This window comes from Myotis myotis, unplaced genomic scaffold, assembly GCF_014108235.1.
Source record: "Myotis myotis isolate mMyoMyo1 unplaced genomic scaffold, mMyoMyo1.p scaffold_m19_p_4, whole genome shotgun sequence".
Taxonomy (NCBI): Eukaryota; Metazoa; Chordata; class Mammalia; order Chiroptera; family Vespertilionidae; genus Myotis; species Myotis myotis.
Genome location: NW_023416346.1, coordinates 4,222,149 through 4,237,889, shown reverse-complemented (window position 1 = coordinate 4,237,889; position 15,741 = coordinate 4,222,149). Strand labels below are relative to the sequence as shown.

Below are 15,741 nucleotides of genomic sequence, written 5' to 3'. Positions count from 1 at the left end.
TGGACAGAGGAAGGACTAAGGATGGGCTTTCATGGGGGGCGGGGGGGAAGGGGGGAAAGAGGGACCAATGAGGTCTGTGTGGCTTTGAATTCATCTGGAAAGTTTTAATTACAAAATAAAACCGGATGGAGCTGTAACGTTTACTGGTGTGACATTTCTGTGAGCGCACAGGTGTCATACGTGTCCTATGATTTGCTGCACTTTTCTGTGCATTTGAACTAAATGTCATAACCACATGGCAAAGCATGTTGGGACCAGATTCCGAGGCGCTGCAGGCCATGGAAAGCTTTGAGCTCCATCAAGGGGTTAAAGCAGAAAGCGGAGGGCGGGGGACGGAGTGCTTGCCAGTCTTTGTGTGTGCAGGAGGCTTAGGGAGAGGAAAGCCTCGGAGGCCGGCACCCGGCTGGGGGGAGGGGGGAGCGCGGGGGAGGAGGCGCGTGGGGCCCTTTCCTCCTAGCCCCGCCCAAGCCCCGCCCCTCCCCGGCCCCGCCCAGAACCCCCGACCCGCGGCAGCCCCACCCTCTTCCATGACGTCACCTCCCGTCTCTAGGTAATGCGGCGGTGGGGAGTGGGGTGTCAAACAAAGCGGCCGCAGGGCGGCCGCTATCTGCTGGCCCCTTTCCTCTCGGACCCTTGACCCTCAGATACTCAGAGCCATGTCCCTGCCGGTGCTCCCGGGCTACGGCTTCGAGCGCTATGTGAGTAGGGAGGGCACCCCGGCTGGGGTCTGGGTCCTAGACTTGGCCACATCCCTGAACCCTAGGGCAGACCTCCCTCCACTCTTTGCCCTTCTGTGGATTGGGCTCAACTTGGACCAAACTTTGTAGGCTGGCGGAATCCTTACTTTCTGCTTCCCCTTCCCCTGCGTCTCCAACTGCACCTGGATGCTTTTGCTAAATTAGATCCATAAGTAGAGTCCTTAGAGGTGGGAGGAACCTTGAGGGTCGTAGATGGTAGTGATGATAACAATGACCTATGGGCATTTAAGATATGAGAGGCGCTGTGCTTTAATCGCCTTACACATTTGATGTTCCCAACATCTCTTTGTATTAATACTATGTTTGTTCCCATTTTACAGTTGAAGAAACTGAGGCACGGGCCAGAGTTACACAGTCTGAGTGGTGAAACTGGATTTCTTTCAGGCAACTTGTTCCCACAGCCCTGTGTGAAAGAGATAGATAGTTTCTATTATTAAGTTGAAGAATAATAACAAAAATAGTAACAAGTCTGGTAGGGGGCAGATAGGTTAAGGGTTCCTTTATAGAGAGAGGCACCCAGACTTGGGAGAGTTTTTTCTTTGTTTAGAATTGGGAGGGGTTCATTTCAAAACAAGACAAAGGTATAAAGCAAAACAACAAAACACAACCCCATAAAAACCCCTGAGCAGGAAAGGACTTCTGCCAATTAGTACCATCTTATTTAAACAACAGCAGAAACATAATTCAGGCTTTTGTTCACATTAGCTAACTTTACTTGGCTTTCCCACTGTGTCTGTAGGAAGAAGGTAAGTAACAGACCGATGGGAGGGAACTAGTTGGGGCCCTTAAAGGTATTTGTGTAAACCTCTGGTAAGTTTAGAAAGCAGGTGGTGGATGGAAGCATGGGATTTTTATGGATTCTGAACGAAGTTGTGGGCCCTCATGTGCAAGGTTTCTTTGTAACTTCCACCCACTGCATTCCAACTCCTACAGGGGGGCTGACCAATCCAGCTTCCTTTTTGAACACTGGTTTGTTTATTTCTTGGCTGTTGGGGGAGAGGCTGGCCTTCCCGCCTAGCATTGCCCTTTGGTAAGATTAGGTTGGCAACAAATAAGAAAGACCCCTGAGAGGCAGTGCATAAAAAGATTCCAGAAGTAAACAAGCGTGCTGTGTAAAGGAATGGTAATACAAATGGAAAGCAGAGCCCACAGCTTTGGGCCCAGCAATACTTCAGATTACCGATGCCTACGTTTGCGCAAGTACCACAGTTCTCAAATGCAGTGATTGAGTGGGAAGGAAAACCAGTGGTTGGATGAGATATTTTAAAATCTGTTAGGCTGTACTGAGTGTACTTTTTCCTTTAAACTTTTTTTTTTTTTATTGTGAAGTACAATACAGAAAAATGCACAAAAGGATCATAGAATGAATAGCAAGAAATAAAAATGTTACCACTTGAAAAGCTTCCCCTTTGACTCGAGTTGCCAGATTCAGCAAATAAAAACACATATCCCCAATACTGCATGGGACCTACTTATACTAAAAGATTATTTGTTGTTCATCTGAAATTCAAATCTAACTGAGCGTCTTGTATTTTATGTGACAACCCCAGCATTTCTCAACCTTCTCTGCTCTGCATAGGTAACCACTATCTTGGCTGCTATCACTATAGTTAGGTTTTGTTTGTTTTTGAATGTTGTGTCAATGGAAATGTCCAGTGTTTATTCTTTTATGACTGACTTTTTTTAAGCTCAACATTATGTTTGTGAGATTTGGTCATATGGTTGTCTGTAGGTGTAATTTGTATACTTTTGTTGCTCTATAGTATTCTGTTGCATTACTATGACATCATTTATATACACATTTAAACTTGACAGATTTGGTTTGTTTGGGGTTATTAATAGTTTTCTGTGACTTCTTATTTATGTCTCATGGCACAATTGCTAGATCATATGGTATTCCTATGTTTGGCTGTTGTAGATGCTATCGAAGTAATTATACCAATTTAAATTCCCAACACCATTTTATGTCCCTACTAGAGGCCCGGTGCATGAAATTCGTGCCCAAGGGGGTATTCCTCAGCCTGGCATGCACCCTCTCCAATCTGGAACCCCTCGGGGGATGTCCGACTGCTGGATCAGGCCAAAACCGACAGTTGGACATCCCTCTCACAGTCTGGGACTGTTGGCTCCTAACCGCTTGCCTGCCTGCCTGACTGATTGCCCCCTAACCGCTCCCCTGCCAGCCTGATTGACGCCTAACTGCTCCCCTGCCACCAATCACCCCCAACTGCCCTCCCCTGCCAGCCAATTTGGTTCTGATTGGTCGGTTTCTATGCCAGTCATCATCAAAAGCTCCGCCTTCTAGGCAGCCATTGGCTCCTCACAGTTCACCCAGATTTGGTTCTGATTGGTTGGTTTCTATGTCAGTCAGCCTCTCTGGGCCTATCTCTAGGCCTGATCAGAGAGGCGGGGCTGATCAGCAGCCCCTGTGGAGGCTTGGAGAGAAACAGGCGTGACTGCTGGCAAAGCTCGGAGAGAAAGAAAGAGGCAAGGACTGATCTACAGCTGCCATGGAGGCTGCAGATCAGACCCTGCCTCTCTCTCTGGGCCTGATCCACTGCCCATTTGGCAGTCAGTGCTGGGTCACTGTGCCTGCACCTGCGGCAGTCAGTGCTGGGTTGCCATGGCAACCCAGCACTGACTGCAGGACTGACTTCCAGTGTTTGGTCGAACCTTTGGTCTGTCGTTACGGATCCTGGGTGTTTATATATTAGGATTGCTCCATATTCTTTCTAACACTTGATATTGTTAGTTTTTTAAATTTTGGGTATTGTAATCAGTGGGTATAGTGCAACTCTGTAGTTTTAATCTGGATTTATACATTTATCGGTCATTTGTATATTCTCTTTTGTGTAGTATCTGTCTTGCATCTAATTTTCTACTGTGTTGCCTGCCTTTTTCTTAGTGATTTTAGGGATTCTATATAGATTTTGGATATGGCTCATTTGTCAGCTATATTGTGTTGCAAATATCTTCTAGTCTGTGCTTGGTCTTTTCTTTCTCTTGATGGTGTTTTTGTTGTTGTTTATAAGAGTACTTGTTTATTTATTTTTAAAAGTATATTTCTTTGTTGATTTCAGAGAGGAAGGAAGAGGGAGAGAGAGATAGAAACTTCAATGATGAGAGAGAATCATTGATCAGCTGCCTCCTGCACGCCCCCTACTGGGGATCAAGCCCGCAACCTAGGTATGTGCCCTTGGCTGGAATTGAACCTGGGACCCCTAGTCTGCAGGCTGACGCTCTATCCATTGAGCCAAACTGGGTAGGGCTATTTATTTATTTTTTAATTTTATGTTTCAATTACAGTTTCCATTCAATATTAGTATGTATTAGTTTCAGCTGCACAGCATAGTGGTTAGACAATCATGTACATTACAGTGTCCCACCTGATACTTCCAGTACGCACCTGATACCATACATAGTTATTACAATACTAGAGGCCTGGTGCACAAATTCATGCACAGTTGGGGTCCTTTGGTCTGGCCAGCGATCGGGGCCGATCAAGGTGTCTTGCCCAGTCCCAATTGGGACTGGTTGGCTGGGGGCGGGCGGGGCGGGGAGGGACCATGGGCGGTTGGCTATGGGAGCACACTGACCACCAGGGGGCAGCTCCTGCTTTGAGTGTCTTCCCCTGGTGGTCAGTGTGCATCATAGCAACTGGTCGAGCAGTCGACCGGTCTCTTGGTCGTTCAGTCATTCAGTCGCTTAGGCTTTTATATGTATAGATTGTTAACTATATTCTCTATGCTGTACTTTATGTCCCCATAATTGTTTTGTAACTACCAATCTGTACTTCTCAATGTCTTCACCTTTTTCACCCAGTCCCTCTGCCTCCCTCCTCTCTGGCAACCATCAGTCTGTTCTCTGGGTCTATACCTCTGTTTCTATTTTCTTTGTTTATTCTGTTTTTTAGATTCCACATATAAGTAAAATCATATGGTATTTATCTTTCTCTGACTGACTTATTTTACTTAGCATAATACTCTCTAGGTCCATCTTGATGGTGTTTTTAATGAATAATTTTTCCTTTAGTTTAGTGCTTTTTGTTTCATATTTAAGAAATAGTTCCTTACACCAAGGTCATGATGATATTTTCCTGTGTTATTTTTGGAAATCTTATTTTTTGCCTTTCACATTTAGCTCTATACTCCAGAATACATGTGTGTGAGTGTGTATGAAAAGAGGTAGGGGTCAGGTTGCATTTTTTCCTATATGGATATTCAGTTGACACAGAACCATTTGTTAAAGAACAAAATTTAACTGTGTAAATTTTGAAGATCTTGTTGGCTTTGGATTCAATGATCCAAGAGTGGGGCAGTATCCTGTCTAGCAGATAGAAAGCTCTGAAGAGCTATACATACAAGGCAATATATTTGTGTAGGCAGAGGAAGCAGGAACCAGGAAGTTGTAGTAGGTAAACAGCAGTTTGGCTATTGCAAGATTACTTTCCTTATAGGGGATGGCATGGGTTTATCAGGCTGATTACTTGAATGCTGATCAGGAAATTCATGATTGGCTGGTTCAAGATTCTATTTTTGGGAGCCAAAACTGTAATTAAATTTCAGTTTGGCAACATGGGGCTTAGCATGAGCAACTCCATTTTGGGTCTTTTGTCTTGTCTTCAATACATTTTTGAAAGGCCAACTCTTTCTCTACTTCTCTGCGGAGCTTGGTTTGCCATAAATTAAATATCTAAATATGTTTGGGTTCTGCTTCTAGACTCGTGAGTGTATTTAAAAATTATTTATTTACTTTATGCCTCAGATCAATAGTCATGTGCACGCGAGACAAGGAGAGAGGGAGAAGGAGAGGGAGGGAGAGGATGAATTAGGGAATGACAGTATACTTATTAGATACCTTGGGTGGTCATTCAACAAATCAGTATTTATGTATTGAGTATCCTAGTCTGTGCCCAAGTCAGGTGGCTGCATTTAAACAATTATTATACTTGTCTTGGGACTAAATGTGATATGTGTTGCTATGAAATTAATATTACTTTAAAAACTTGTACTTGGTTAAAAGATTGAATGTTCTCTGGCATAGACTGATCAGAAAGTCATTAAAGCCAAGTCTGGCCTTTTTATCACTCCTCTCCCTCCCCCGCCTCAATTACAGAGCCTTGTTGGCTGAATTAAATTATCAAGTGAAAAACGTTGGCCTCCCGGAGATAGTATAATTACTGGCTGTTTGGGTTTCAAATTATAACACAAGCTAACTTTTACTGCTTTTTCTCAGAAATTAAAAAAGAGCTTGTTTTGCCCCTTAATTAGCTGCTGGTTTCTGTCCACCGCCAGCTGATGCGCAACCTATACTTCTCTCTCTAAAATAAAGAAGTATTGTGCTTTCTAAAATATAAGCATGTGTACCACTGATGACATTACATTTGGTGTGAATTAATTGAAAATCTTTGGGAAAGATCACAACTAAATTCCAGACTCCGTATCTTTTTCCAACAGTTTCATGCTGGATTTCTATCCAGCTAAGAGAATCTCAGGCATATTGTCAAAAACGATAGGATATTAAAGTTAAAAGGGACATTTCTAGTCAAAGCTGACAATCCTTTCTCTAGTATTTTGTACAGATGGTTGTATTGCTGATCCTGAAAGCCTCCAATGAGTAATGAGGACACTTTCTGCTTTTTATGAAGCGACCTTGCCGCCACCTTTGGAGGGCTGTTGTAAATAGCCCATCATTGAATTTACAGTGAAGCAACTGTTTCCTTAAGACAAAAAATTATTTGAATTTATAACAGTAAAATAAAACAAATTTAGAATCTGTCTCTCTTACAAAAACGTGCAGGCAATCCCTTGAAATTTATTTTTATCTAGATTAATATAAGCTTACTTATTAATATATAGGGAAAATTGTTCTCTGGGAAATTGACCAGCAATTTAAATGATAAACAACTGAAAGAGAAAAGCACTATGAGTAAAATACATAGTACACATTATTGACTTCATTATGTGATGTTAGATATGTCAATTTAAATGTAGCTCAATGACAAATATAATAAAAAAATCACTTTATTCACAAATTGGGTTTTCCCAATCTAGAATTCTGCCTACAGATTGTTGGTTATGTTCTTAGAGGTCAGTTCCATTGCCTTAAAATAACTGCATCAGGTCCAAACACCTTAACCTGACAGCCTAGACCAGTGGTCGGCAAACTGCGGCTTACGAGGCACATGCAGCTCTTTGGCCCCTTGAGTGCGGCTCTTCCACAAAATACTGACTTCTGCGCATGGGCCACGAAGTTTCAATCGCACTGTACGTGCGCGCCCGCACGTGGTATTTTGTGGAAGAGCCACACTCAAGGGGCCAAGGGGCCAAAGAGCCACATGTGACTCGCGAGCCGCGGTTTGCTGACCACTGGCTTAGGCCATTAGAGTTTGTCACTTACTTTGTGAGAACAATTTCATGAATCATGACAAACTTTGAGATTAGAATAGAATAAAAAAATCAGAATGTATTATTCTTGTGAAGGGTAAGTACTGTTTCATGAACTTTGGTTTCTTTCACATGTGAGCATGTGAACTGTGTTGCACCAAAATCTCTTTGTTATTGTGGTTGTAGTCAGAGTTTGAAAACCATTGCTCACAAGAGCCATCTTACCAATTCTTACCTCTGTTTTAAATTCAGATCTTCAACTTCCTTAAAAACCGAATGTGGCTGTCATTCTTTAAGAAGCCTCAACAGATCCTATTAACCATTTAAAAGCATGCAATTCAGTGACATTTAGTAGTCACAGTGTTTTGCAACTATCAGCTTTAACTACTTCCAAGACATTTTCACCGCCCTGAATTTCAATCTTTTTACCCCAAAGGAAAATTTGAAATGATTTTCAGGTCTCAGGGAACTCCTGTGTAAAAGTGATTTCTACAGCCAATCCATGAGTTATAGATATAATATCTCTTTTGAGTAAAGAGTAATAGTTTTCTGTGGATTTGTTGATTTTGGCCAACTCATTCACCTACTTTGTGTGGTTTCCCTTTGCCACAATGGATATCAACTCTAATGCAAGTGGCAGTGTAGTAGAGGGAACTTCAAGGTGTTTTTTTTTTCTTATGGTAAACTTTCCTACTTAATATTTTCCCCATTTTCCCTTGTTGGAATAGACCCAAGAATCCTCGAATAGTTTCTACTATAGAGGATGCTATTAGGTATGAGATATAGTGTAGCATATGAGGAAGAGTAGGTTTTTCCCCTATTTAAAACTAAAAATGATTTGTAGCCACCTTTTCTTTTTTAAAAAAGTATATTTTTATTGATTTTTAGAGAGAAGAGAAGGGGAGGGGGAGGAGGAGGCCGTAGGGAGAATCATTGATTGGGTTGCCTTCTGTACATGCCCCAACCAGGGATCAAACCTGCAACCCAGGCATGTGCCCTCACCCAGGAATCAAACTGTCAACCTTTTGGTGCACAGGATGACTCTCAAATAACTGAGCCACTCAGGCCAGCCTAGCTGGCTTTTCTTGAGAAACAAGTAAGTAGTTAAGCTTAGGTTACCTTTCTTTTCTTTTTTAATTTTTATGTTTTGTTAATTCTCACCCGAGGACACCTTTCCATTGATCTTTAGAGAGAGTGCAAGGAAAGAGGAGAGATAGAGAGAAACATCGATGTGTGAGAGACACATCGATTGGTTGCCCCCTGCACACTCCCCAACCATGTATAAAATTCTTAAGGCAGCATAATACATTTCTGTTAAATAACTGTTTTAATCCAAGATAGGATTTACTTTTTCAAAAAGTCGGCTCAGTTGATTTAATTTAAATAAAGGTTATGAATTCATTTTGATTAATGCCGCTTACAATATGAAAATATATAAATGCTCATAGCAGTATTTTTTATAATAACCAAAAGATGGAAACAACCCAATGCCCATCAATAAAATGTGTTATATTCATACAATGGAATATTATTTGGCCATATTAAGGAATGAAATACTGATACATTTACAACATAGATGAACCTCAAAAACATGCTACAAACAATATGCAAAGACTATAGATTGTATGATCTAATTTATGTGAAATGTGTGGAATAGGCAAATCTATAGAGACAAAAAGTATATTAATGGTTCCCTAGACCTGTTAGGGGTAAGGGAAAAAATGGGAAGTGACTGCTAATGGTATGGGGTACCTTTTTGGAATGATGGAACTGTTCTAAAATTAGATTATGGTAATGATTACATAACTTGGCAATTATAGTAAACTCCATTGAACTGTATATTTTAGATGGGTAAACTTTATTATATACTAGAGGCCTGGTGCATGAAATTCATGTACGGTGGTGGGGTGGGGGGAGCAACCCTTCACCCCATAGGGATCGGGCCTAAATCAGCAGTCGAACATCCCTCTCACAATCTGGGACTGCTGGCTCCTAATCGCTTGCCTGCCTGCCTGCCTCATCGCCCCTAACTGCCTCTGCTTGCCAGCCTAGTTGCCCCCTCACTGCCTCCCTGCCACCTAGCTGGCCCCTAACTGCCCCCTGCCAGCCTGGCCACCCCCTACCTGCCCCTCTGCTGGCCTGGCTGCCCCCTAACTGCTCCCCTGCCAGCCTGATTGCCCCTAACTGCCTCGGCCTTGGCCCCCACCACCGTGACTTTGTCCAGAAGGATGTCCAGAAGATGTTTGGTCTAATTAGCATATTACTCTTTTATTAGTATAGATAGGTTATACCTCAATAAAACTGTCTATATATATATATATATATATATATATATATATATATATATATATATAAAGCCCTCAGCAACCATTCAATCGTTCGACGCACAATGACCACCAGGGGAAGACGAGTGCCAGATGCTGGGCTCATGACTGGTGAGTGCAGCTGCAGCAGCGTGAGCCTCTCCCGTCTCCGCTGGCAGTGCTACCAAGTGACAGGTGCAGCAGGGCCAGGATGAGCGGGAGCAGCGAGGCACCCAGCCCAGGCTCAGGCTCCTCCCCAGCTGCCTGCTGCTTCACACACTACTGTATCTCCTGAGGGGTCCCGGATTGTGAGAGGGTGCAGGCCAGGCTGAGGGACCTCACTGGTGCACGAATTCATGCACCGGGCCTCTAGTTAATAAATAAATAGCTAAAGATAGGAGTTAGTAGGAAATTGCTGGGCAGACAAACAATAGGTATTTATGGTGCCAGTTCACAAAATGGTATTGATTTAAAGTATTCTGTTACTTATTCCCATTATTATTGAAATGTCCCTGAAAATCACATTATTTCAGACCAGGCCACTTCTTTTTTTTTAATATATGTATTTTTATTGATGTCAGAGAGGAAGGGAGAGGGAGAGAGAGATAGAAACATCCATGATGAGAGAGAATCATGGATTGGCTGCCTCCTGCATGCCCTCTACTGAGGATTGAGCCCGCAACCCAGGCATGTGCCCTTGACTGGAATTGAACCCAGGGCCCTTCAGTCTGCAGGCTGATGCTCTATCCACTGAGCCAAACCAGGGCGACCAGGCCACTTCCTGAAGCTGCCATTATAGTTTGGAAACGAGATAATATTCCATGGGTTCAGAAATCAGGGTCACTTTGCCTGTTCAGGGAATCAAACACCCAACTTTGCTCACTTTTGTATTCTGTCCTGAACTTCATAGCTGTGCCACTTAGGATACTTTTGGCTGTAAGTAACAGAATACCTGACTAACAGTGGCTTAAGCCAAATTAATGGTTTCATATAACAAGAACTCTAGAGGGTGGCAGTGTCAGGTTTAAGCAGTGGCTGATGAATGTCATAAAGGATTCAGACTCTTTTTATCTCTTCATTCTGCCATCTTCAGAACAGGCTTTTTTCTTTGTTAGACTTGTGTCCTCATGGTTGCAAGATGGTTGTCCCAGTTCCACATTTCACAACTTCCCATAACCATGTTCAAGATAAGCAGGAAGGAGAGGGAGAGAGAAAGGCTCTCATATCAGAAAACAGAATGTTTCCCAGCACCCCAGTTAGCTTCTGCCTTCCACCGTATTGTCTAAAATTGAGTCACGTGGCTGTCCTTTGCTACAAGGGGTGTTGGGAACTTGGTTTTTCGCTATGTATTTTTGCATCTGGGAAAGAGTAAAGAGTGTAAATAATGGCTGTTGGGAGCCAGCAAACTTTGCCACAGCAGCCACAGACTCAGTATGTGAGTCTAGACCAGCCGTGGGCAAACTACGGCCCGCGGGCCGGATTCGGCCCGTTTGAAATGAATAAAACTAAAAAAAAAAAAGACCGTACCCTTTTATGTAATGATGTTTACTTTGAATTTGTATTAGTTCACACAAACACTCCATCCATGCTTTTGTTCCGGCCCTCCGGTCCAGTTTAAGAACCCATTGTGGCCCTTGAGCCAAAAAGTTTGCCCACCCCTGGGCTAGATGCTCTTTTCAGCCTTAGCGTCCCTTTCTTAAAAACTTTTTGTTTGTGTTTTATAATTATATAAGTGACGCATGAGTACATCATAATGGAAAACAAGCCTAATAACCCAGTTAAACCAGTATGCTCACTGCCTGTCCTTTGAATATATTTTGGACTTTCCCACTCAATTATTGGTTTACTTACCCACTTCCCTGACAGCATGCGCTTCCTCTTTCCATATAGATCTTAGCCTTCCCTGGAAACTTGGCTCTAATCCCCTCTCCTCATTAAAGCTTTCCCTGATCATGTCAGCAAGAGCCTTCTCTTTGTCTACATAACCCTGAGCACTCCTTTTGTCCAGGCCACTCATTTACTGCTTTATTGCCTGTGTTGTGTTTTATGTTCTTTTTTGTGCGATTGTGGCATTCTTCAGCTGAGTGAGAAACAGATTGATTGCTCTTTGGGTGCCTGTCAGTTGTGCTTGCCTACCTGCAGCAGCCACGCCTAAAAACTAGAGGGGTTCACCACAGCTTGGGAGAGTCATCTCTAGGACTAGCTTCTTGTTTGTGTTTTCCACCACTGCGGTGGAACAAAAGACATAGTTCTTATTTTAGCAAGAGTGAATATAAAAGAGGAAGAAAGTCATTTGCTTTAGTGGCTTAATAGGTCTTAAGCCTCTCAGGATGCGTGCCTTATATGAAGTGGCCTGGACAGCACGAAGCTGTACCATACACAGTGCAGCTCAAACCCTCTCTGGGGCCTATTGTGCGGGCACAGAGGCATGGCTCTCTTCCTTGTTGGCATACAGTTTGGCTTTTCTTCCAGAGGCGTCATATTTTTCTCTGAGCTTTCATCAGAGGACCTTTTAGTAGACCAGTCTCCCAACAACAGGATTACAGATACGCACTAGTGCAAATGCAAAGGGATTTCTTGGGCCATTTCCTGAGTTTATCATGTTCCTGCAGTTGTAGAAAGGGCAGAACCAGCTGTGTGTGTGTGTGTGTGTGTGTGTGTGTGTGTGTGTGTGTGTGTAAAACTCTCCAAAGCAAAGGGAAGGGAGCGGTGAGCATTTTTACTTCCTCATTAGTCAGGCCTTAGAATACCGGAATTCGACCTGGCAACTCAACTGTGACAAAGTAAGCAGCTTGGCCAGTTAAAGGCTACATACATTGTTTGTTTTCCTAACTATGTATTGGGCATCCCAAAGGAGGGAATGGTCGCAATTGCCAGAGTGTAGGGGAGGATAAGGTCAATTCACATGGTTTGAGGGTTGATTTAGACTGTGTTTTCTTTTTCACATGAGCTTGGTAATTGAAACAGATGTTTGACAATTTATAGGACTATTTCCATCTCATTTTTGGTGCGACTAGTCATTTATTGCTTATCTGTTCATGTTCATACTTAATACTTTATGAAAGTTACCTGAGTGGAACCTCTCCTTAGTTACCAAGGAAAGTGGACTCTCTCTTTCCTTTTATTGGTGCTTAAAATTTTTATTGAGATCATTGTAAATTCACAAGTAGCAAGAGATCATACAGAGAGAGCATGTGTATCCTTTATCCAGTTTCCCATTGGTAACATTTTGCAAAACTATCGTATAATAACGTAACTAGGATATTAACTAATATAATCCACCAGTCTTATTCAGATTTCCCCAGTTTTACTTGTACTAGACTCAATCCTTTAAAAGCAGGACAGATATTAGTACTGTAGAATGCCTTTTACAGCCACCAACAGTGTGTGTATACTTAGTCTAGCCTGTACATTTCACCACATGTGTAGGTTACGGCAACCATCACAACAGTGAAGATATAGAATGGTTCCATTATCACAAAGATTCTTCCTGCTACCCTTATATAACCATATCTATCTTCTCATCACCCCTACCCCCATTACCCCGCCACAACATCCCTCACTTCTGGCAACGACTAATCTATTTTCCATGTCTAAAATATTATTATTTTGAAATGTTATATAAATAGAATCATAAACTGTGTACCTCTTGGGATTATTATTTTTTCATTTGGCATAATTCCCTGGAGATTTATCCAGGTAGTTGTGTGTATCAATTTTTCATTCATTTTTATTGCTGAGTAGTACTCCATGTATGTACACAGTTTCTTTACTGCAAGTAATGGTATACCTGACTAATAGAAGCTTAAGCGAGCAAGGATTTCTTTTTTTCTTCCCAAGCAGGAAGTCTGGAGGTGGGTGGTTGCTGGCATACATTTAAAGTCTCAACTTGGTCTGAGCCAGCATCATGCCCATGATCCCACAGTAGCTACTGTAGCTCTGGGCATCATGTATGCATCTCAAGGCAAGAAGAGGAGAGCTAGGGGCAGCGTCACCTGCATTTGTCCCTTGGCTTGAGGGGACAAAAGCCTTTCCAGAACCCCAGAACAGACTTCTGAAAAGGAGGCTGAGGAAACAAGTGGAGTATTTCACATTTTCTGAGTTATAAGTGGCGACTGGCGATGGAGAAGGAATCTGGGAATGGATGTACTAATCAGCTACAATGAGCCAGTGATTTTAATTGACTCTTGAGGAAGTCTTTAGCATTATTTTTATTGACTGGTGCTTTGAATTGAATTATTTAGAGAAAAAAAAATCAGAGTTTTCTGAGGAAGGGGCTACCTATCTCGCTGGACCTTGTTGATTTAAATTTTATTTTCCACTCTACTGATTTAAGTACATTATCTATAATAATAAAAGGGTAATATGCTAATTAGACCAAGCATCCTTCCTGATGAAGCCGAGGCTGGAGGGAAGCCAGCCCGGGTCCTGGGTGCCTGTGGGCGCCCAGGAGGAAGGAAGCCCGGGTCCCGGGTGCCAGAGGGAAGCAGGCAGCCGGGGATAGGAAGGCTTGCTCTTGCATGAATTTCCATGCATTGGGCCTCTAGTTAAATATATAAAATGAATCTTATTGTTATATTGAGTTGATGGCTAAGAATCATGAGCCCAACACTTTTCCAAGTTAGGTTTGGAAAAGAGAAGAAAATTAGCTTAAAAATGTTTGAAGTTTTCTTTGACATGGCTTTTTATTTTTACATTTGGGGTTTCTTTTTAAGTGATTTAGCTTTATTAATAAGTAATGGTAGCTTTCATGCTCTTATGGTCCTGAGTTCTAAGATTTCGCTATACTTGAAGCAATTTTGTTATTTTCTCTGGGAGGTTCACAGTATTCGCGGAGTGACTTCTTTTTTTCTCTATAAAAGTGCACAAAAGATAAAAAGAAAAAATGAATTTCTAAAATCAATATGATCTAGAAGGAGAAATAATAAACTATTCATTGGAACAGAAGCAAACTAGTCCCAAACCTGATCAGGTAGGAGTATATAAGAATGATAGTTTTAGGTAATTCTACATTATATTTTCCATTGCCTACAAAAAGTAGTTAGAAATATATTGTTAACGTACATTGAAGCATAAATTATTACTAGCTCTCTTCAGTCCCCGAATTTTCAATAACTGCTGGTGGCTGTAAAAGGCTTTTAAGGGATTGAGTCTGGGTACACCAGGTCATGATGGTGGTCATTTTTATTATTATATTTGTCAAAGGCAAAAGGATTCATTAAACTCGGATGACTTAAACAAGGGAAGGTCTACCACTCTTCTCCAAGAGGTAATAATGAATGTGAGGCCTAATGCTTAAGGCTCAGGCATTGACTTTACACTCTGGATTCATCACTTAAACTAGTTGAGTGAGCTTGGGAAAATTACTTACACTCTTCGTGCCTGAGCCTCCCATGTATAAAACGGGGATAATGCCAAAGCATACTCAGGTATCTGCTCTGAGAATGAAAAGCATTGACTGCATCTAAAGTACTTAGAACAGTGCCGCACATGTTAGCTATGATGGCTACAGGAATGATATTCCTGTGTGGAAAGATAGATCTCTGGCTCATGGTGGCTCTAAGGAGCTGTCATGGTCTTAGGAAGCACCTCACTCTTCCTGCTTTTGTCCTGTGGTTGTTAAGCATCTGAGTTTTGGAGTACAGCCTAGAAAGAAACAAAGACACTCTGATGCCGGAGCTTGGAAAGAGAGGTAATAGGTGGATAAACAACTCATGCTGATGACTACAGACTGCTTCTCAGTTTGGGTTAGCTTTATGGTTTTCTATAGTGGCCCTGACAACTTATTGATTACTCATTAATCAAGATTTAAAAATATATTTTATTGATTTCAGAGAGGAAGGGAGAGAGAGAGAGAGAGAGAGAGAGAGAGAGAGAGAGAGAGAGAGAGAGAGGAGAGAGAAACATCCATGATGAGAGAATCATGGATCGGTTGCCTCCTGCACGCCCCACACTGGGGATCGAGCCCACAACCCAGGCATGTGCCCTTGACAGGAATCGAACCTGGGACCCTTCAGTCTGCAGGTTGACGCTCTATCCACTGAGCCAAACTGGCTAGGGCACTCTTCCAGTCTTTAGCAACACAGAAGTGGTGGTTGTATCAGCTATTAATCTGATGTGAAACATCAAGGGGATCTGGATTTGGCCGCTGCTTTTCCAGGAGCAGTGTCAGAATGGGAGGGGACCCCAGGGGTTGAGATAACAGGGGGCCCTGGATATGGGGGTGCTATGTTTCTGACATTATCATTTGCTAAGACATTTGCCAATTATCTTTGGAGTGAGACTGACCACCAC

At 42.4% G+C, this 15,741-nt stretch overlaps 1 protein-coding gene across 1 annotated transcript in view; it reads left to right on the top strand.

Annotated features, from left to right (window-relative positions):
• Positions 1-581: 581 nt before the first annotated feature.
• EFHC2 (EF-hand domain containing 2) overlaps positions 582-15,741 on the top strand; it is a 156,183-nt gene continuing 141,023 nt past the window's right edge. The window contains exon 1 of the mRNA XM_036305029.1: positions 582-698. Within this exon, the coding sequence (XP_036160922.1) occupies positions 657-698 (42 nt within the window). The 5' untranslated portion in view covers positions 582-656. The remainder of the gene's footprint in view (positions 699-15,741) is intronic.